Consider the following 22,674-nt stretch of genomic DNA (forward strand, 5'->3'; position numbering starts at 1 on the left):
TTCATAAGTATAATTTTAATTAAAGTATCCTCACACACACCTCCACCTCCCCTTTTACACCCTAGGGATAATTTAGTGGAAGCTAGGAAAAAAATGTTAGCATAATGACTTAGTCTCACAACACTAACCTTAATTTAGAGTTACTAAGTCAAAATTTCAAAATACCTAACCCAAAATGTTGATTTAAGGACATCAAAAATATACATAAAAATATTAATAATGATAATCAGTAGCAGAAAAAACGCTTCCATGTTTCCCAGCCTCACCTGTGCTGGGAGGTGACATTTTTATATTGTATCTACCTAGATTATGGAGTTGGGGTCATGGCTTTGCTGGCTGACAGGTTTTCCCAGCACAGACAGCTGGAGCAATCCATCTCATTTTCACTAACTGTGTCTGTGATGTCAGTGCCTTCTGAAGCATTAATTGATTTATAATATATAACTTGCTCTTACAGCCCATACGTCTCTGAGTAAAATTTCTAGTATGTCAATAGTTTGCAACTTAGCCCTCATTGACAAACATGTATCTGGATATAAGTGCAGCTTTTCTTGGTCATGAATGAAGTAAAAGTAACAATCGAGCTTATTTATATGACGCAGTTCAAATAAGAGGTTCACATTTCATAGTTTTTATTTCCCCCTTGTTTATACATTGCCCCCTGAAAACCATTCTTTAAACAATACAAGTTTAAACCAACATTTAAACAGACTAAACAAATTGACTAGTTGGATCTCGACTGCATGATGGACTGTTATTAGTAGAAAATGGAATAAATTAACAGATACACAAACAAATGGGAGTTATTTACTAATGAAAGGCTTCGATTTTTCATGCTAAGCTACATTAACTGTCATTAATTAAGATAAAAGAATGACGAGACAGCTAAAAATTCATAGACATCGGAAAATAATGAAACATTACAGGACGTTGTTCCATACATATTGGCATATATTAACAAGTAAAATTATACAAAATACTTTTTTTTTTGTTTAGCAATTAAGACGTTTGGGAAAATATTTTGATTTATTTGTTATGAAGATCTTGGAGAAGTTATAGACCTAGATGCATTTCTGTCCCAAACAAATTATAGCTAAGTTCATATATGCAATTGCACCAAAGCAAATAAATACATAACTTAATAGATTAAATAAATAATTAAGATATTGCATGGAAACTGACTTTACATAAATTAAGTAAAATAACATAGAAATAAATATAGAAATTAAAGCTTTTCAGAAATAAAAGTAAAAATAAACTGCTTGTTTCATTTTTCGTGCAGTCTAAGAATACATCTAAAAGTAAACAGCTCTAAAATGATACTGTATACACTTGTATTATGATGTTTGTACAAATGCTGAGGAGTATTGTCAAATACAGGAGTCAAGCAATTTCTGTTTCAAACTGCTGCCTACAAGAACAACTGACTGACTGCAATGAAAAATGTCCTTAATAAAGAGAGGACCGGGATCCAAGCGTTTACATAGACAGACGAATGACTAAAGAAAGTGCATTCCCTGCACACCCAGGGAAAAACAGAACAAAGCAGAAAAAGAGAAGGTAAGCTGGTACACAGCAAGACTCCCACTGCATAGCTGTCGAATCTGTTTCAGATTTTACAAAGCTCCCGGCTCCTCTTCGCCTAGCATATGCTGCCTTTTCCAAAGATTTCTGCAGCCAAAGGCTATGAATAAACTCTGTAAACAGTGGCAGGCCGGAGCTCAGCAACCCCCAGTCGTACAAAATCCCGTCACTAGTAAAACCTGGAATGTTTCCAGCTTTTAGAATCGAAGTCTCTTCTTTCAGTTGCCTCTTCAATAAAAAAATATCCTCTGGGCGAATGGCTGGTTGTTGGGTTAATTCACGGGCCAGTCCGAGAGGGTTGAGCTCTAAAGTGTTTCCAGGATGATGTGCAACATCACACCAGGTGTGGGTCATCAGCCGGGCTGACAGTGAAGCGCGATGAAGTCACTGAATTTGCCCCGACAGGTGACCTTGGTTTGACTGATAAATCCTCTTTCCTTTTCGATTCTTTGCTTTTTGGCCCTAAAAGAGACAAAAAACAACATTAGCATCATGACTGTGCTGGTGTTAAAACCAGAACAAGTGCACCAGGCATAAATACCGAAGCCCAAATGAACAGGATGTTCCCGGGCAATAAGCGTGTGTTTGACTGTAAGGGGAAGTTTAAGGAAAGTCTTTTTATTGGAATTAAACCAAAACATTCACCCGGTTCACAATCAATCACAACTGAAACAATTAAGTTTTCTAATCGTTTGTTGGCTGCATTGCACAAACAAATCAGAATCCACTAAGAAGTCAAAGAACTGTCAAACTTGGAGGACTAGAACTACCTAATTCTGCCATAAAAAGCAATGAAAATATATAAAAGGATCAGTGTGTCATAGCACTGAGCATGTTATATCAGCATGATGGTTAATAGGCAGGCCCGGCCCTTCCAACAGGACCACTCCCTCCATCATCACAACGAATAAGATCATAATTATCATCATCATCTAACAGGATACCAGCGATATGAAGCATGTGTGACAAAGCGATGTTTCAAGCTACCACTTTGTTTATTCTAAAGAGGTGGTGCTGGTTGTCTACCAATCAAGGACCAATCCCTGGCTCGTCTTGTGCCATGTGTCAAAGCATCCCTGGACAAGACACTGAACCCTGAGTTGCCCCCAGTGCATTGATGTGAGTGTGTGCACGTATAAGGTATAAACAGGCTGTTTGAATGAGACTCGCTTTGAGTGCTCAGAATTGAGTAGAAGGTGCCAGAAGTACCAATCCATTTACCACGAAGTTCTTTCTTGGTCGTTTTGTGCATCAACATTGAGAATCTGATATTATCAATATCATTCAGTACATCAGGGCGAGCATTACCTGCTTGAAGGTAATGCTGAGAAAAAGTACCTGTAAAATTACCAGTGTGACCTTGAGCCGAAGCACAGTTTGGATGAAGGCCCATTAGGTGATCAATGTGTAATTTTGATTAAATTCTGACCGATACTGTAGGAGGAGTAGGTCTTCTTATGAATTTTGATGATCAACCAATCTATTCATAGGAGAATGATGATCCATCTGTGACTGGGACACATGTTTACTCACTTATAAGATGCACAAGAAAAAACCCCCAGTACCAAGCACAGGGGAGAAAATCAGCTGATAATCTAGATCTTAATAGATCTAGATTATCAGTCAACAACCACACTGAGGCGACGCAGACTTAGTTTAAAATAACTCAAAAGTAACACGGATTCCTCTTTCAAAACTTTGAAGTCTTGAAAGGCTTGAAAGATCATTAAGGAATCTAATTTTGCCTTTTCTGTATGTGACACAGCTCGAAAGCAAACTCTGAGCCCCAACTTTCATTAGTCTGTGAAAAAGGGTGTTGAGTGCATGAGATGGAGAGTGGAAAGTAGCGAGAGCAGCTGAAAATGTGCAGGGAAACATGACTCGGGCTTGCATTGTTGAGTGCGGGATTAACATCCCTGCTAAGTTCAACATGTCACAGCATCCCGGGGCATAATTATAGAAGATTAACTCTGGCTCCATATTTGCAGCGGAGAGAGCTGAACTGAGGTTTTCCATTTTAGCTGGGAATGTGCTAGCGGCTGTCACATTTTGTTACATCATTAGGCAGCTCAAGGAGGAGACTAACTGAATCCCTGTGTAAGAAGCAGCAGACACTGATGTACGTAGAGTCCAACAAGCCAGCAGTTATGGTAACAGCTGTGTGGTGCAGCGCTGCACTGAAAGCTAACATCAGCATCAGTTATTATTAGTTTTGTATTTTCTCATTCGCTTTTATTTTATGTCGTTTAGAGTTTTTGTTTCAGTACAGATAATACAATATAAACATTTTTTGAAAGCAGCTTACCACCGGTCTTGTAAGCATCCAAATCTTAATAACCACATCCAAAAAAGCCTCACCAATAATAACGTAATAACAAACTTTGCCATATTAACAAATGCCAAAATTAAGACTATTTCCTCTATAATTTTTTTTAAATTTAGTTAGTTTTCAAAGTTCACAAAATTGTTTGAGTTAATTGGGTTTTTTCATATCTAGTTCCAGTTTTTATCTTTAGGTTTAGTTAGCTATAATAAATTTGACCAGCATAAGCAACAATCACCCTACAGAACAGCTGAGGCTGTTTTATAATTATTCAGTCATCAATTAATTAATTAATTAATTAATTAATTAATTAAAAGAAATAAACATTTTCTGGGAACACAAATGTCAGTATGAACAGAGGCTCACATTTACACTAACATTCAAAAAACTATTACTTCTTCCAGTGTTCCAGTACACTTTCCTAGGCTAAGTGGTCATATTAGACTTGGTTGTGTTTGGGAGGCGATTGATTCGCCTCTGAAGAAACTGACAAGCTCATATTATAAGTTGGCTCTGTGTTGAACATCTTTTAAGTTTTTTACTGATTGGCTAGATGCTGCCAGCCAGCTAGATTAGAAAGCACTGCTTAGGCTACAGTGACACTAAGGAAAACAGCAGTTGCAAACTGCAGTGCAACCAAAATGACTGTCAGTATGTGCAGTCCATCCAAAATCTGCTTTTATATCTTTGAGCAACAACAGCTTGCACATTTTGTTAAATTATGTGGGAAAACTTAATGTAAGGAAAACTTTGTCATTATAGCATTTGGGATCAGTGGCTGGTCAAAACAAATTATAGCATAAAAAATGACTTATTTTTTTATACTTCATTTTGATATTAGAATCATCTTCTAGCCATGAATGTCCTATAACCCCTTTTACTGTCGTGTAAATCCCCAATAAACCTCAGATTTATTTAAGTACCATTTGCTCTGAATAATATCTCTGGATGTAAAGATGAGCTCCGATTAGGCTTCAAGTGTTGCTCCTCTGCTCTAATCGTCTTCTCAGAATTAGACCTGAGACACTTTGACCTACAGGACAACACTGCTACTGACACAACTTAAAATTGACCTTCTTTATTCTGCATCTCGTCATGACTGAAAGAAAATGATTAACTTACCATGCAAATCCAACTTGGTGCTTTTGATGGACACTGCAGTTGGAGTTGTGGGAGTTGAATTGCTCAACTCATTAGTTGGAGTTTCCTGTTGGGATGAAAGAAATAGTCAGGTTTATTCCAAAAGAACCCATCATTAAAAAAGTGAAAGAATAAAGGAGATGTACCTGATCAAAAAGATAGATTGTGACATCATCAAAAAAGGACACATTTCTTCCTCTGTCCTTCTCTCTGTCCATCGGCTCCTTGGGTGATTTCAGCAGACTGCGGAGCCCGACACGTTTGTCCACATCCGTTTCTGTGACTACAATCACCCTCCGGGAACTTTCGTCCTCCTGCTCATCCTCCTCCTCCTCATCGGGGTCGCTCCCAGACGAAAGACCTCTTCGTCTTCCAATACGGTTTCCGATGGCCCCGTCTCCAAATCCTCCTTTTCCAGTAGGGGTGAGGGGAAGACTCAGGGCGAGAGGTGGGAGGGTGAGCGAGAGGCGAGCTAGTTTTGCTATGAAAGCGAGAGTAGAAAAGAAATGTTAGAAGCAAACCTACTCACAAATTTGATTACAAAAGCAATGAAGTAAATATCTGCCAAAGTTAGGACAAATATTCTATTTGAAGGAGAGAAAATTAAATTCTGTAAAATAAGACTGACGTATCACATCTAGATTTATTTAATCTGTCAACCTATTAGTCAGAAAATGCCCACAATTTTTCTCTTTCTCTTTCTTTTTGACTTGGGAGAAGGTTTGGATCTTTGGGGTTAAAAGAAAATTAAAAGAAAATTACTTGAACGCTAAATGTTTATCAGAGATATCCCAGTATAATCAGGGATAATTATGAGTACTTGTAAAACGTGGAAGAAGGTGAAACCTTTCATTGCTTGGTTTGCGGTAAGCTGAGGTAATGGGACCTCAGGTTGTTCGATCACAGTGAGCGGCTCAGCTTTAGGTTCATCAGACTCGATGGGGGGCTCAATGGCAGGGACAGCTTCCTGCGCCTCTTGACTGAAGGAAGGAAGGAAGGAAGGAAGGAAGGAAGAAAGAAAGAAAGAAATTGAAGGGAATATTTCATCAGAATATTAATAATAAAACAACAGTTCATCTTGTCACTTCCATCTAGTTGAATTAGATATTGCTTTTGAATTTACTTGAACTGAAAACAGTAAAAATACAAAATAAATAATTCGAAATCTGTGTGAATATATTTTATTGGCTCTACTTCCTCCAGAAATACAGGATGCATCAAAAAGAATAATCTGAAGTCAAAGTGTTTTAATTCTGCAGCATCCATACCTCTCGTCCTCTCTTTGTTCTTTCACAGCGACCAGATCACCGCTGCTCCCTGTGACTTCTTCCCCCCATGTCCGGAGCATGACGGTGTCTTTAACAGTCGTCCCCCATAGCACATTTGTCTTCACATTTTCACTGAGTGAGAACTGCAGCCTCTCCTCACACACCTGGAGCAACAAAGCAAAGCAGTAAAGAGCACGAGCAAACTCAAGGAGCGCTGCTCACACGTACAGTAAACCACAAGAAATCATGCTGACCTGCATCATGAGGCCGTTCTTGGTTGTCATCTTGGACAGAGACCGCTGGTCCTTGACATCAGAAATTTGACCCGGTGATCTCTGTCCGTCGCTCCTCTCGTCCTGAGGTGGCAGACTGTTCTGGGAATCCAGGATCATGGGTTGTACAGATTCCAACTTCTCAGAGTCATCAGACATCTCGTCCTCCTTTAAATCCACCCTGCTACCCTCGGGCATAGAGGAGTTGCATGTCTCGCTGACTGTATGACCGTCACCACTGCTAACTTTGTGATCAGGTGCTTTCTTTAAAGACTCCAGAAGCTCCAGGTTGCCCAAGAAAAGGTCCCCCAGAGTTTCCTCTTCATCACCAGATATGTAGCACAGTTGTTCCAGTTTTTCAAAGTCCTCCAGAGGCTCCTCATCCAAGTCCTTCCACTCAGAAATCAACAGCTGTGGGAGGTTGTTCAGGGGACCATGAGATGCAGAAGGCATTATGGGGGATGATTTCTGGGGCACGTTATTATGACCATCCTCGCTTTCTATGCTGGATGTCAGGTTGCTCTCATCGCTCAGTGTTATATGCACAGAGGGGAGGCTGAGATTGGCAGAGATCCCTTTACTTTGAGTTGTAGCAGGTGGCGATTCTTGCAGAGGTGTCTCTGAAACATCTGTGTTGTGTGCTGGGGAAATAAGCTGCTCTGTCTCAGTACTGGTAATAAAGTCTTCTAGATTAATGTGACTAATAAAGTCCTCTCCCTCTATGACGGATGGCGGTGGACTAGGAAAAGAGTCGTCTAAACTCTCCAGTTTATCATCTTGCATATCAAGGTCTATGCTCGGTGGAGGACTCGGAAAATCTACTGAGCTGAAATTGTCGACCTCTTGTGGATATGACTGATCTATCTCTTCCTTTGCATCAAGGTCACTGGTATTAGCTGGCAGGGGCACATCTCTGTAATCCTCTTCCACTTTTATAATGTTTATTCCTTCTTCTATGTATTGCCTAGCAAGCCACGGTCTCGATTCTGCTTCCGAATTGAAGCCCGATTCAACATTTTCCAGTTGTGAAAAGTTCACATGAGGAGCTTCGGCGATGCAGATGGTTACATCTGAGCTTTTGGTTTCTAAAGTGTGGTTTAAACAGTTTTCTAAATTGGAGCCTGCCTCTCTGTCAGCATGCACAGCTGACGTCGCCTCCTCCACTCTGTTGCAGAGTTCATTCTGAGGCCATTTGTTAAAATCTTGATTCTGTGCTGTCTCTGTGGAGTCTAGCCGACCTTCCCTGTCCCTGGCTGCCTCTGTGCATGATGCATTCTGCCTCTGTCCTTCCTCCAAGGTCTCTTCCTCTGGGATTTCTATATTCTCTACTTCCACATGCAAAATGTCACTTTCTATGTCTTTCTTAATGCTGTCAATTTCCCCCAGGTTCTCAATGTTTTCCTCTTGCTGTATGTCTGCTACCGTCTGTTGGCTTTCTCTGTCTTTTGTGTCCCACATTTCCTTAATGCAAAGATTGCCGCTTAGCCCTTGGGTTTCATTGTTCCAGGTTTCCTCACAGCCCTCCAAGACAGCAGGGTGAGGTTCACTTCCTGCCAGTTCATCATTTTCTTCGGTCTCCCAATATTCCTGACCTACAACAAGCCTCTCGCCCACCTCCCACGCCTTATTCCCAAACCCGGAGAAAAATTCAGATCTCAAGTCGGCTCCCTGACACCTCTTCTCCGGGGAGGCCCACTGGTCATTCTCATCTGGCCACAAGCGCAAGTCCCTTAGTTCTGAAAAGCGGTAGCAGTCAAACTCGTCCCTAAGCGCCCCAGATCCTGGTCTGTCTTCATCCTCCTCCAGAGCACTCCATAACTCTTTAGCTGTCGCATTTAGACCCTCGCAGGAGTTGTTATCCACATCGTTAGCAGAGTCCATGCCACTTGCTGCTCCCCTGAGGGGTGGCTTCTCCTTCACAGCGATACTCAGCTCTGCAGCAGCCTTCTGTTCCTCTGGCTCTGCTGTGACCTCGCTCTCCTCCTCGCCATCTGAGTAGCGAAGGTTTCTCAAGCCCAGCTCATTGTGGTCCACACAGGGCCTCTCTCCACATTTCTCAGGCTCTTCTGCAGCCTGCTCACCCCAAAGACACGTCGGACCGCTCGCTTTTGCATCAGCAGCCTTCCCATCGTCATTTGGCAGGTTTTCATCTCCAAGTATAACACTGTTCGTTTGAATATCACAAAGTTTAGGTAATCTGGACTCTGTGCTGTCAACTTGGGATGGTGCTTCAGATTCCACAGCTTCATTCCCAGACTTGGGAGAACTGAGATGACTGAGATCGTTATCTGTCTCTGTAACATTTTTATAATCTTTGTTGTTCGGTCCAAACATGCAACTCTTTGAGTGGCTGCCAGATTTATACTCAATCAAGCTATTTGTCTCAGTGGGACTCTTGGAATATAGATTTAAGTCACTCTCTTCAGAGTCCTGGTATTTGCAGTCTGCTATCTGAGAAATTATGCCATCTGTGTAATGGCTGTCTATCATGTACCCACTGCTGTGTGAGAGCCCTTTAAGTGGCTCATCATCTAATTTTGAAAACAACTTATCAATTAAGTCCACGCAGTCCTTGTTCTGTGGATCATCGCACAGCAGAGTTGACTTTTTGCTCTCGTTATGGAAAATGCCAGAATCATCTCTCTGAGCAGATCCCAGCGCTTTGTTTAGAATATCTTTGTCATTTCCTAAATTAGGGATCAGGTCATTTTCAGGATACAGTACACCCTTCTCTTCACAACTCTCAATAGTCCTCCCTTCTCCAGTTTCTGTTGTCCTATCTGACATGTGGGAACTATTTCTTAATGGACTCTTTTCTCCAGTCTCGCCCTCCTCTTCGGTTTTCTCCTCTATCCCTGTCAGTATTCCCCGATCACCTCCTCTCCCGCTGCCAGGCCTGGAGGCAACAAGTCCATCACTGCTCCTTCTGTTCATCCCGTCACCCTCCCAGTCGCTGTCTGAGAAATATGCAGAGTCTCGATGTGGTGTTTCATTTCCCAGAGCCCGCCATCCGCCGCTTCCCGCTCCTCCTCCACCTCCTCCGCCACCTCCCGTCCATGAGTCACTAGGCGTGAGGCAGTCGGCCGAGCTGGAAGTCAAAGGTGACAGGACTGAGTCGGTGGGGGTGACGAGTGAAAAATCGGAGGAAGGGTCCCAGTCTGGCGTGGTAGGAGTGGGTGCGGGAGTGGGCACCTTCTGGGCAGTGTGACCCTCATCTTTGTGCTGAAGTGAATTTTCCGTTTCTGTTTCTGCAAAACTTTCATTAACAAGAGAACCCAAGTTTTTAGAGTTCTCCAAATCAGCTGTTTTCTCAGGATCATGAGATGTGCTATCAGTCTTTCCGTCTGTTTGATCCCCCCTCAAAGGACTGTGGGTCTGTAGGTCATCTTCTGTTATCTCGCCATTGCTTATAACAGCTTCATTTGTAGTGAGTGATTGGCTCTCACGCAGGTTCACAGTGTTGACTTCCTGAACGTTCTCTGTGGATTCAGTGGGAAAGTGGTCTGGCAGATCTGTTTGCTCTCCTCTGGCAGGTAAGGCAGGGCCATCCGAACACTCCTCCTCTTCTCTCTGAGACACGGGTGTTTGGTTATGTAGTAAACCATTTTTGGGCATGATTTCAGAAAACACAAACTCACCGGACTGGCAGTGGTCAGCATTATTTACTTGGCTGTCCGGTTTGTTTGATCCAATGTGAAGAATGGGGATGTCAGGTTTCAAGGAAACTTTGATCTCACTCTTCTTAGCACGCTTGGTCACTTGGGCATAGATGGCTTCAGTCTGTGTATCATCTTTGCCCTTGTTGGCTGCTCGTATGGAGCTTTCTGACTGGAATCTGATGGTCTGAGCTGAGTTTGGGTCAATGCAGATGGACTCATATTCAGGGGACACTGGAGTAGGGGAATAAGATGAATCTGCTTCCTTCCTATGTGCAGCTGCATTTTGTCTCGATATGATTTCGGTCAGAAAGGTTTCTGCTGATTGGATCTCTTTCAGGAACTCCTCTCTGGTGATTTCAGTTCTCCGGGGCTCCTTCTCGGTAAAATGTATTTCAGAATCATGCTTTTCCGTTGTGATCTCAGACAGGAGAGAGCGGGATCTCCGTATGCCTTTGGAGTAGGCTTCCTCTGCCTCAGTGTATGAGGGGAGGCCTGGAGCGCAGACATAGGGCCTCAGTCTGGATCCTGCAGGATAGAGGTATTTTACTGGATCATTTTCTGGTAGGCCTTCTATGTCCGCCTCCATATTTCCTGTGTCAATCTCTGTGAGAAAAAGATCCCTCTGGAATGACTCTTTAGTGACAGCATCGTCCTCCTCAGCTTCTGCACTGCTGACATGTTTCTCTGGTCCCCATGACTGTCCTGCTGATCCCAGCTCTGTGATCAGCGACTGGGAGCGGCGCATGCCTCTGTTGGGCAGCAGAAAGTTCCCCCATCTCTCTCCTTCTCTTTTCTCCTCCTTCTCCGCTGCATATGAGCCCTCTGACCTGGACTCACTCAACTCTGTCACACTAGATATCTCCGTCAGAAACAGATGCATGGGGGATTTCTTGGCTGCAGCGACACGTTCTGCCTGCTGCTCAGCATCTTCCTTCCAAATTGCAGGCAGGATGGTGTCAAGGCGTGACTGAGTCCTCTTCATTCCCCTGGAGAAGAGCTCTGTAGTGACAGGGTCTGCGTCTTCAGATAGACTGGAATGAGTGACAGTCGTCCCACAGCCAGGTCTCTCGGGGGACATGAAAGGAGAGTCGTCTTCATCTGAGTAAGTCGGACTCGATGAAGACTGTCTGTCAATTTGGGGGTTTGTGAGCTGAGGGCGGGGTAGATTTCGATAAATAGGGCGCAAAGGGTTTTCTCGACGTACGGGAGAGTCAAAGTCTTTTGCACACGAGTGGGAAGTCTCCTTATAAGTGTGCAGCGCGCTCTCTCTATCGGACAAATCACAGGTTAGCGGGTCTCTGTTGGATCTCTGCATCCGGGGCTTATTATATCTCGAGTGAATGTCCCCTGTGTTGTAGATGGGGCAATTCCTTTGTGGTTTGGAGTGGGGAGGAAGAGGAGGAGGACACATTTGAGGAGGTTGAGGGTAAATTGGATGGCTCGATGGGGGAAGCGAGGGCGATAGGGACGGGGAGGGGGGAAGAGTCTGTCGGGCTCGATGAAGCCCGAGGTGATCAAAGGTAGATGGTGGGCAGGTGCTTATGTGATGGGGGTCTGTCTCAATTTTTCCGCTGATAGTGTAGTGGGGCAGTCCTCTATATACGAGCGGTGGGGCAGGAAGAGGGCGCGAGTGAAGAGGATTGACTGATGACATGGACATAGAACGAGGCTTGGGAGGGAGGATGGGAGCTTGAGAGCTTGTGGATGATTTTTTATCTGCCTCACTGCTCTTTTTCTTCTCCACTTCATCATCATCACCTAAATCAACTATGGAGAAGTCAGTCACTCTGCTCGAAGTATCTCTGAATTCAGCCACGCCTGTGTTGGGCAACTGGACTTGAACCTCGCTCGATCGGATGGTCTGGATGCCCTTTCCGCACTTGTCAGATGAACAATAAGGGACTCGCTCTTTGCCCAGCATCCCGCTGCGGATCTCCATGAGCTCCATGTCTCCAGGACAATCTGACCGGAAAGAGGAATGCACCTTCCCTTTGAGAGACGGCGACTTGTCTTGGGGAGTGTGCTCCTCTAGTCTGATGTAGTACTCGCTGGCGAGGGATGGGCTACGGGCGCTTATCACTGGGACAACAGTAGGAGTGTCCAAAGACTGTCTGTGGTTATTGTTCACAGTTGGTATTGGCTGAGGAGGAGGAAGAGGTTTGTAGCCTCGTCTGGCATGAGCCTTCTCCCAGAAATACTCAAAGTTTAAGCCTTTGCTAGTTTCAGTGACTGTCAGGATGTCATCCAGTTCAGAGGTGGATGGGGTAATACAGTTCCCCACAGGGTCCAATAAAGGGTAGGAGTTGTCTCTGTCTTCCCTGGCGTAATCCCTCTCCCTTTGGCGCTCGTTTGCTGCAGTCTGAAAGGCAGGTGGACGGAGTAAGTCCCAGCGTCTTTCAAATGACTCCTCACTCTCCCCTCTCCTTCCTCTTCCCTCCTCATACTCCTCGTCCTCTTCATCCTCTTCCCCAACACTCCCCCTTGCTATTCCTCGCTCAGCAGCCAAGAGGGAGGAGAGAAGGAGGAATATCTCAGCCACTGAAGGGCGCTGTGACGGAGGTAGCCAGCAGGACTGCATGATCTCATACCTGCAGACAAGGGAGAAAAACAAGAGGATCTAAGTTTGGAGAGACACCGTTTGTGTTCGGATCAATGCAGTCTAATTAGTGGATAAGTACTGACCAGTAGTCTGCATGGGAGAGCTTCAGTCTAGGCTGGGCAAGCGTGATCTGTCGCTCCCTAATGACAAAGGTCAGCACCTCTTCATCGCTCAGGTGTCTGTGGGGCTGAGAGCCGAACTCAAACAGCTCCCATATCACCACCCCCAAAGACCTGGGAGGAAAAAATAAGTTGAAGAAGTGAAAAGGGGTGAATCTTCAAAAAGAACCTCTGAGGTTTGTTATTATATAACACTTTTACTCCAACACCTTAATTGCTGTGGGTGTTGGAGTAAAAGCATTTACTCCAACACCCACAGAGGTTTGACTTTCTAACTGAGGAGAGAAACAACTGTTATGCGAGTTGTTTTGTTCCATTTTTTAAGGAAAACTATGTTTTTCAGAAAGAATAAAGAAGAATAAATACTCTTAGGTATTTTTGTTCCACTCGTGTGTTTTGTTAGGAGGTTGTTTTCTGGTTGGTTGGTTTAAAAAAAAGCACTTGAAAGGGAAGGTTGTAATATTAGAGCTTAAAGGATTTGCTCTCATTTCTTCAGCACTCCTTCTGGCATTACTGGGGTGGCTACAGCTTTAAGACTGCAGACAAACTGAGCTGGACTCTACTCCAGCAAATGTGAGATCATACTGCTCTTTAGTTTGGTGTTTCCACAAATCATAACACAAACAGCAGTTTTATGTAGGAACTACTTTCTTTTATGGATCCACAACAAGCTGCATTTGTATCATACTGTAATATAACTGAGACTGTAGAAAGAGCATTTCAGGCTATGTTCACATAGCCGACTGTCCACGCATTCAATCCTCAGAACATTTAATCTCTGCACAGCTGTTAGGAGAAATTAGATTTTCTTTGTTGTCCATCCAGAGAGCATCATTTACTTAAGTTGCTTTTAATCTGTGCTGTCGGGATTTAACCTGAGCAACGCTGATTAAAGGAATGAATGGTGGTAGGAAAAGACTTAAGAGTAGCTTAAAAATTGGACCCCAGATAAAAAACCTTTGTGTTTTCATCAGTATTTTATCACCAGCCTTATCGGCTTAGCCCATTAATTCAGATCTGTCGCCAGCAGTGTTAACACAGAGCAGCTTTAAAACATACCACACATTGCTGGTCTTGGTTTGGTCCGTAACAATGAGAGATCCTCTGTACTCCTCCAGCAGCTCGGGAGCAATCCAGCGCAGAGGGATCCATAGTTTGTCTGGAGTTAGGTAATAGTCCTCCTTCATAAAGACATGCCACAGAAATTATTATGGATTTGACTGAATTGATTTTGGATTTCATTTTGCAGAGGAAAAAAAAAAATCAGAGTTACCTTATAATGGTTATGTGAGAGGCCATAGTCCCCTATCCTGACAGTGAGGTCTGAGGTCAGAAGGCAGTTTCTTAAAGCCAGATCACTGCAAGGAGAAAACAAGCAGCTACCCTCAGCAGAGATCCTCACATTTGGAGGCGTGGCAACAGGGGAAGTGAAAGCGACGACTGACCTGTGGATGTAGTTGTTTTCGTGAAGATGGAGCAGACCCGAGGTGATCTCAAAAGCCATTCTCTGAAGGGTCAAGAGGTCCCGGGTCGGCAGGTCTGGAGTCATCCCATCTGACTTACGCTGGGCTCGCAGATACCGCTTCAAGTCACCCTACGTTGTACATCACAACAAAAATATAAACAGTGGATCGAAAATAATGGCTGAGTGGAGTGCATACAAAGTGTTCTTCCTTCTCCTGGACCATCATATAGGCAAAGAGGATATTTTTTACTTCTGCAGCAAATACCCCCCCCTTTTCTTTTAGGTGTTTTACATCACAGCGCCTCAAAAGCAGCAAGGGAATTAGTAATGAGCTGGCAGCCTTTGTATTAGTCATTTGTGCTCCTGGAAAAGCAAGGAAATAAAATGAGGACAACATAAAGGGATGAAAAATATCTGCAAGGAAAGGACAATAGGAGACTTTATCAAAGAGGGTAACTGCAGTCAGTGAGGACTCCAGTGCTATTTGGCTACTCTCACTGTGTTGCTGTAATTGATCTGCTTGTGTCTTTGTTTGGCCTGGAAGTCCGCTCATATGGTTTTCTTAATCAGCTGGTGATTAAAGCGCCCGAGAGAAGGAAAACAAGCTGATTGTATCGGCGCAAAACAGATTTTAGTGACAGCAGAGCATCGATAACTGTAAAAAACAATTTTGCCTCAAATTATATGAAATTAAAATAGGATGTAAAGATCTTATCGATGCAGCTCGACTGTGATTTCTCATGTGTTGTCTCACTGACATCACCGATATACCATAACCAATTTGTGCACAAATTATCTAAAAACATAACACAACAAAAACATTGCACGCTATACTAAACTAAAAATATGCACCTCTCATTTGTGTGATTCCTATTATTAGTTCATCCGCCTCCTTTTATGTTCAGTTACTTACCAGCTGACAGAACTCCATAACCAGGAGGAAGGGGATGCTCTCACTGCACTGCCCTAAACACTGAAGGATGTTGGGATGTTTAAGGCTCCTGAATGGAAACATAAGAGGGACACAGGAAAAGACAGAAGATAGATAAATGTTTATACGCTGCCTTTAAATGCTTAACAGTGGGACTTAAAGTGAGCAAACCTTAGCTAGATGATCCTGAACACTGGAATTCAGTTCCATCTCAGACCACACAGGCTAATCAGGGCTGTCACCATTATCTACTTACATTTCTTTAAGTGACTAAAAATCTTCACATTAAATATATGAAAAGTTCTATTAGTAAAATAAATCTTTTGTTCTTTTTATCACATGAATTATAAATTATTCACATCACAAATGCAAACAATGCAGAGCTAGCAGACAGGCCTTAGTGAATCTGAGTATATATGCTAAAGCTGTAAGTGCACCCTTAAAAACTCAGTAGTAACACACCAATCACAGCACAAACTAATCTACAGAGCCAGACACCCACATACAAACCAATGAATCCCCAATCATTCAAGCCAAAATATCACAAAACTGCACAAACACACTGAAACCGAACGTAAAGTCACATAACAAAAGACATGACTTTCACCTAAACACAGCCCATGATTCAGCAGGCTGTAGAACCACCTTTAGCAGCATCGACTTGAAGCAGTTTAACTTTCTGTATGACTTTATCCATCTCTCACATTGTTGTTGAGGAATTATGACCCACGTTTCTTTGCAACACTGCTTCAGCTCACTGAGTTGCATTTCAGATTTGACTTTGATTGCAACACTGACTCTTTTCTTTCTCAGATTTGCTCCTGTGCTTGGCATCAATGCACAATTTGGGCCAAGCTTTAGCTGACAGATGGCCTCACATTTGACTCTACAGTGTTTTAGTATACAGAGTTCATAGTTGACTCAATGTGTGCAAGGTGCCTAAATTATTACCAATCCACCACCGTGCTTGACAGTTGGTATGAGGTGTTTGTGCTGATATGCTGCGTTTAGTTTTCTTGAAATGTGGCGGTGTACATTATTCCAAGCATCTTTACTTTGGTCTTGACTACCCAAAGGACATATTTCCAGAGATCTTGTGGTTTTTTCAGATGCAATTTGCAACTTTTTAGAGAGAAGATGCTTTCTTCTGGCAATCCTTCCAAACAAGCCATAGTTTTTAAGCCTTTTTCTAATTGTACTGCCATGACCTTTAACTTCAACTGTCATGAAAATGCTAACTGAGCCCTATAAAGACTGAGATGTAACCTTGTCAGACCAAGGTCTAACCAAGGTCAGACCTTTCAGAATGTAGCACTGCGTTAACACACAACTGAATGCTCTAAACCAGCAAACCACCAAAACCTTTGATTTTATAGAGTTCCTCACACTTGCTGATGATCAGTTAGTCAAGCAGCACCGGGCTACTTCTTAAGTCAAATGGAAACAGTAGTGTTGCACTTAAGTTTTCACAGGAGTCTGTGTAGTCCTGAATCCTGGCAAGTATAAGAGAGTCACACCTGATTCGATATATCGGTGCTCCTACATTTATTATTTCTCCATACCTGCCTCTTGTGACTCCAGTGGTTACTGTTATGCAAATTTTACAGAATCTCACTCTAAGGCTGCAATATGGCTACCAACATTTAAGCAGTTTCTCCCACCTGTATGGCTCAGACTCAGCCAAGAACTTCCTCTGCTCCAGAGGGCTGGCACTGACACGCAGCTCCTTCACCACAGCCTGCGAGGAGCTGCAGTCACACAGCACTTCAGCCAGAATCACCTAGAGGAGATCGATGGACAATAACATGGAAAATTCCCACAGGAAGAGACGGGTACTAAAAGAACTACTTTGAGTTAGCATCTGTAATCTGTTTGTTAGACAGAATTAAAGCAGGGAATGCTGTATTAAAGACAATCAATGATTTGGGATGGTTATATTTCAGGTTTCCCTACCTTTCCAAACCAGCCATTTCCTATCTCCTGGAGATAGTTTAAAGCGTGTCTTTTGAAGCACTGAGATTTGGGATCTACAAAAAAACAGAAATAAAAAAAGATTAGGGTCACACAGACGTCAACAGTTGATGTTCTTTCAGATGTAAAATTTATTAACAGAACAAAAACACTCAGATTCTGCCCTGTAACAACACATAAATATGACATATCCACTCCAAACATGTTTTAAACATACATGAAATCATATAAAAATTTATCTAGCTGGAAAATTCAGAGTCATGGACAAAATTTTAACTCACTGAGAAATCTACTCTCGCTGTATTTTTCCCTGGTTTTCCATGTTGTGTTTTCCTGCTGTGCATGTGCAATCTGAACTGCGATGATCTATGAACATAATCTTCCGCCACTTTGATAATCAGTTGACTGCTTAAGCTGTTATTCCAGGTCAAAACTTCTCTCATTCCAGCTTCTCAAATGTGAGGATTTGTTCCTTCTCATTGTTTTACAGCAAAATGAATAATTTCAGGTTTTGGAGTGTTGATAAAGCAAAATCACAAATTTCACAACATCACCGTAAGAAACTATAACAGATTTTTGTTCAGTTTTTTTTCTTGTGATTTTATAGAAACTTAATCAATAATGAAAACAATCATCAGCTCATGCCATGGTGCAGAGAGAGTTCCATGTTTCCACAATAAACTTGAGTATTGTTCATGCTCATATATTCAGTTTTTTAACCTGAATTAAGCAGAGAGAAATATTTCTCTATTTTTTTTAAAAACTTTTACCATCAGAATCTGCACCGTCAGAGTTTAAACATCCAATTCAAGAAAGCTTGTGCAAAGGAAGTCAGAGTCTCTCATTATAATGTTGAATTTGCATGGTCTCCCTGTGCCTGTGAGGGTTTCCTCCAGCTACTCTGGCATCCTTCCACAGTCCACAGTTAGGTTAATTGATGATTCTTTTTAAAAGTCCAAAGGTGTGAGTGTAAGGTAGATAAAGCTCTTACATGCATAGAATAGCAGTGTGTGCACTGTGAGTGTGGCCTGCAGTGTAAAGTGCTGTGAACGGTCGATGAGACCACTAAATAGCAAAACTAATGACACTTTACTGTTCAGTTTGAATACGTTTGCAGCTTATATTGCAGTGCTATATAAATAAAACTGAATTGAACCAAATACATAAACTCCACACATCCCTGCCTGTGTCCTGATTACAGCCCTGATGCAAAATTGTCACAAATCATAGTTTCCACTTCAGTGAGGTTCAGTAGGGAGTCCAATCCTTCTGGTTGTGCACTCAGTTTGAGACCTTTAGTGGATCCGCATCAGTGATTCAGGCAACAGATCCTGAGGGAGTTTAGTGCAGGATTTCATCTTTATTTTGAGAGGTAGGAAGCTCAAAAAGAGTTTGAGCAACGTGAGAGGCACTTTAGGTTTTTACCTGCTCCATCCTGCAGGGAGGGGCAGCTGGGGCGGTCTCTGACTGGCAAGGTGTAGACCTCAGGGAGGGAGGGACATGACGACAGGCTGTCCTCCTGGATGGGACTGGAGCCTCCAGAGCACTCCTCCCCGTCCGCGTTGTCAAACTCCTGGTTGAACCACAGCAGCACATAAAAGAAAATCACTACGCTATAATAACTATAAATATAAAATAAAACGTATTATTCCACTTAATAATAAAGCTGAGTTTAGCAGTAACTACCAAGGACAGACAATGAAAAATCGATAATTCTGAACAAATGGTACTCTGTCTGCAAGCTGAACAAAAACACTAAGTCAAAAATAGACTGAGAGATGATTATTGACCACTTCTGCTTCATTAAGTTGGAGTTACTGACTGTTCACACTTCCAAAACAAATACTTATATGCATTAAAAAACAAACAAAAGAAACAAAAGAAAGCAGAGAGAGGTGAATAGATCTCTTACATGTTGAAGACTTACATTGAACCCCACTCCTCCTCTCTTACAGCACAGGCAGGTGAGGAGCAGCAGAACAAAAGAGACAAGCCCCGAGCAAGAGATGAGGATGACGACGTAGGGTGGAGGAGAGAGGGATGCAGCCCTGGACTGAGAAACTGAGAGGACGACAGGAAGAAAAATACAACGGAGGAAAGGTTTAATGTAGAAATTCAGGGGATTTGTGCTTCTACAAGGGGAACAATGCTAGGTCTGAGTCAGTGAGAAAGAAAAAAAAAGAGAGAGACTTCACTGAAGCAGAAAAGTGTGAAATCTTGTTACATAGGTGTTGTGTTTAGCAGAAAAACCATTGGAGCGTTTTCTTAGAAGCAGGCCTGAGACACAGTGGAGAACCCCAATGGACGGTTTGCATCAGGGAGTTGGGAGAAATAAGCAGGAAAACAAACTAAGTTGAAGATTAAAGAACACATTGTCTAAGTCAGTAAAACGAAAATAGAGACTGGAATTAAAGTTTGGGAGAGTATACCATTCCAGTAAGGAGAAAAGCATGGGGGAAGGGGGAAATATCAGAAATGGCATTCCACTCAGGAAACACAGTTAAGAAGCAGGGGAGGTGGGTGGCTGGAGTTGTCATTTAGGTAAAAAAAAAAAGGAGCGCTAACTCGGGAAGGGATCGGAAATTGGAGAAGAATTACTCAAATCAGGAAGGTTTACTACTCAGGTGAGAGAGGGAGGGGTCGGGACATTTGATTTTTGTACCTCAATGTAGTCGAGTGTGGGAAGTGAACCATCTGTAGAAAAGAAAAGGGGCAGGGCAGCGTGGTTAAATACCCTTCAGGTATTGTTTATAGGTTTCATTTCACTTCTGCAGCCAAAACATTTTATTACCATTGACAGATGACAAAAAAAGAGGAACAATGACACCTTGAAACAGTCACGAGGTGTCAAACTCACGCTTAAACTGTACATAAAAAGTGAAACCATTAATAATTAAATGGCATCTTTTCTGTGTAAATAAGGCAGTCAAACGCAGATATACAACCTCATATGATCATAAGAAAAAATTAAGAGACATAATACAAAATATAATAGGGGAAAGGAGGCGCATATAAACCTTGATATTGTAACTATAACTGGCAGATAAATTGCTGTTTTTTTTATATGTGCAGTCTGAAGATATCACAGTGTGATTGTCTGTGTCCCTCATAAAAATCCCAAAGTACATTCCTCAACATGGTCATGATATTGTAAACACTGCATGCATAAATGTTAAAGTACATTTAATAATTGAACAGCTTGATAAATATTGTAAGAACAGGATCAACACTCGACAAAAAAACTAAAAAAAAAAATTTTAAATCTAGGAAATGAAGTAATATTTTGTTTCTGTGACTTCTACACAGCACCTAATGTTGACTTTTATTAACTTTTATTTTATTTATTTTATTTTTTTGTGCTCAACATAAAGTTGCAACATAGTGCACAAGCAGCCAGAGAAAAGGTAAGTGAAGATGTGCTCAGCATATAAAACCAGCTCTGTAATGAAGTGAAAGCTGCTGTGGCCCAATCTGTGGCTAATAAAAGAAAACTGTCACTCTGGATTGCGCCAAACTGATAATCCAAAAAAAGAGAAAGATAGCTAATTATTGGTCATAAATGCCTCAAATCATATCTGCAGAGCAGTGGAGCATTGTAAAGACTGAATGACCCTCTCAGTGCCAACCCCTTAAAAACATGCAGCAGCAGCACAAGTAGTGGCACCAATCCTGATGCACAATTCCTGAGCAGTGCTATTCTTTCATCTTTCCCTAGACAGATGTCCAGACAGACACTGCATATAAATAGGAACCCAGCACAGGGCCTTTTCCACCAGCCTCTGTGCCAACAGCTTCTATCAAAACAATACACCACAATACAATGACTGCACACATTACACAAACACAACAGTCTGCCAGCTCTCAGGGAACAAGGCATATTCAAATTTACGGAAAAAAATAAAGATGCCAGCAGTGGTTATTGGGCTAAATAGTCTCAAGAGCCAAGTGGAGGCTATTTTTAGACTAAATATCCAGCACTGACCGACGATTTTAGCCCTGCTGTGCATACAGTACATGTTGTTTTTAAAAAGGCATGGATGTGAGGCCCGAAATATTTTCATCATTGCATGCAAATACGGTACCCAACCCATCACCCAGCCGGCCTCCCTCTTGTTGTGATTAGGTCAGCCAGCACTAATAATTCGCATTATGTCTGTGCCTAACTGGCTGATAATGCAATATTCACCTCAGTGTGCAGAGGCCTTTTCATAAATGACTATACCCCCCCCCCAAATCCTCTCCTCCTTTCTCCAGCATCCCTGACAGCTTTTCAAACCTCCTCCTTCTTCGACTCCGCTCACCTTCCCTCTGCGGTGCTCCGAGTGCTCTCTCCGGGCTGAAGTACGACATGATCCCCGCCAGCGCTACCATCACCCAGCAGTGTGGCCGCATCGTTGCCGCGTCCGCAGCAACAACAACAACAGCATCCGAGCGCCGCTGCCGACTGTCAGCGTCGGTGTCCTCCTCTCTCCCGTCCCCCCGCCACGGTCTGTGCCGTCTCCGGGCTCACGCTGTCTCCGTCTCCCCCTCCTCCTCTCCGCTTTTCTCCTAATAATAAAGAGCGTCTCCTTGCCTTCCTTGTTGTGCTCTCCCCCCTCCCCCTCCTCTTCCCCTCCGCTCTAATCCGCAATTAAACACGGTGTGTGAGATGCTCTATTGTGCATCCTCAGGCCGCCGCTCGCTGCGCATCCATTTCTGCTCTGCCTCGGTCACAAGCACCGCTGAAAACAACCATCCTCTATTTCTGACGTTATATTTATATATTTCCTACCTCTCTACCTCCTCCTCCTCCCTCCATCTCACAGTGTTGGAGGGTGTCTGTGTTTTTCTCCTCTGCCAGCCTACGTCAGCCTCGCACGGCGCGCATTGTCATGGTCCGGCTTGATCATTCACCACAGCCTCATAGTATCAAAACACACCCGTGATAATGCGCCCACAGGGGAGCAAACGAGGTGGCTTATATCGATCTCGAATTGGATTTTTAAAATCCACATAATATCACTTAAGTATTCATATCATGACCTTTGGGTGTGATGTGATTTGTGCACTGGCATCCTATAAAATGACCCCAGAAATAAAGCCATAAATTCACCTTTTAGAGGTTATTACAGGCAACCTAGGCCTAATAAACTTATCAAAAAGAGCCAGCACATATACCACCACAAACTAGTTATATCACCTATAAAAGTAGTGTTGTGTTGCAGGGTGGGTACATTTCCACAGCATATGCCTGTAAAATCTCAAATCCTTTGTTCTGGTCACTGTCACACACACAAAAGGTCATTTTTTCACAGCTGTGGTCTCCTATTAGGAAAAGCACAAGTGTTACTATGAATGTTAACG

General features: G+C 42.8%; 1 protein-coding gene across 2 annotated transcripts; it reads right to left on the reverse strand.

Annotated features, from left to right (window-relative positions):
* Positions 1-615: 615 nt before the first annotated feature.
* On the reverse strand, positions 616-22,231 carry lmtk3 (lemur tyrosine kinase 3). 2 transcript variants are annotated; one of them, XM_005472597.3, is made up of 16 exons: positions 21,633-22,231; positions 19,259-19,392; positions 18,757-18,904; positions 17,314-17,387; positions 17,022-17,140; positions 15,343-15,430; positions 14,410-14,558; positions 14,238-14,322; positions 14,024-14,145; positions 12,929-13,078; positions 6,570-12,834; positions 6,316-6,479; positions 5,894-6,027; positions 5,194-5,528; positions 5,030-5,114; positions 616-2,046 (listed from the first exon to the last, which is right to left on the reverse strand). In XM_005472597.3, exons 1-16 carry the CDS (start codon positions 21,721-21,723, stop codon positions 1,919-1,921), a joined length of 8,271 nt encoding a protein of 2,756 aa, XP_005472654.1. In that variant the 5' UTR covers positions 21,724-22,231; the 3' UTR covers positions 616-1,918. The 2 variants fall into 2 exon arrangements, with proteins under 2 accessions (XP_005472654.1, XP_005472653.1); XM_005472596.3 differs by having other exon boundaries at positions 19,244-19,392.
* Positions 22,232-22,674: the final 443 nt, after the last annotated feature.

This window comes from Oreochromis niloticus, linkage group LG11, assembly GCF_001858045.2.
Source record: "Oreochromis niloticus isolate F11D_XX linkage group LG11, O_niloticus_UMD_NMBU, whole genome shotgun sequence".
NCBI lineage: Eukaryota > Metazoa > Chordata > Actinopteri > Cichliformes > Cichlidae > Oreochromis > Oreochromis niloticus.

Coding starts and splice junctions, on each gene's coding strand:
- lmtk3 (XM_005472596.3), bottom strand. CDS start 21,723: ATGCGGCCACACTGCTGGGTGATGGTAGCGCTGGCGGGGATCATGTCG. Junction 18,905..19,243: donor TCAATGTAAGTCTTCAACAT/GTAAGAGATCTA, acceptor TGGTTCAACCAG/GAGTTTGACAACGCGGACGG. Junction 14,146..14,237: donor TCTCACATAACCATTATAAG/GTAACTCTGATT, acceptor GTCTTTATGAAG/GAGGACTATTACCTAACTCC.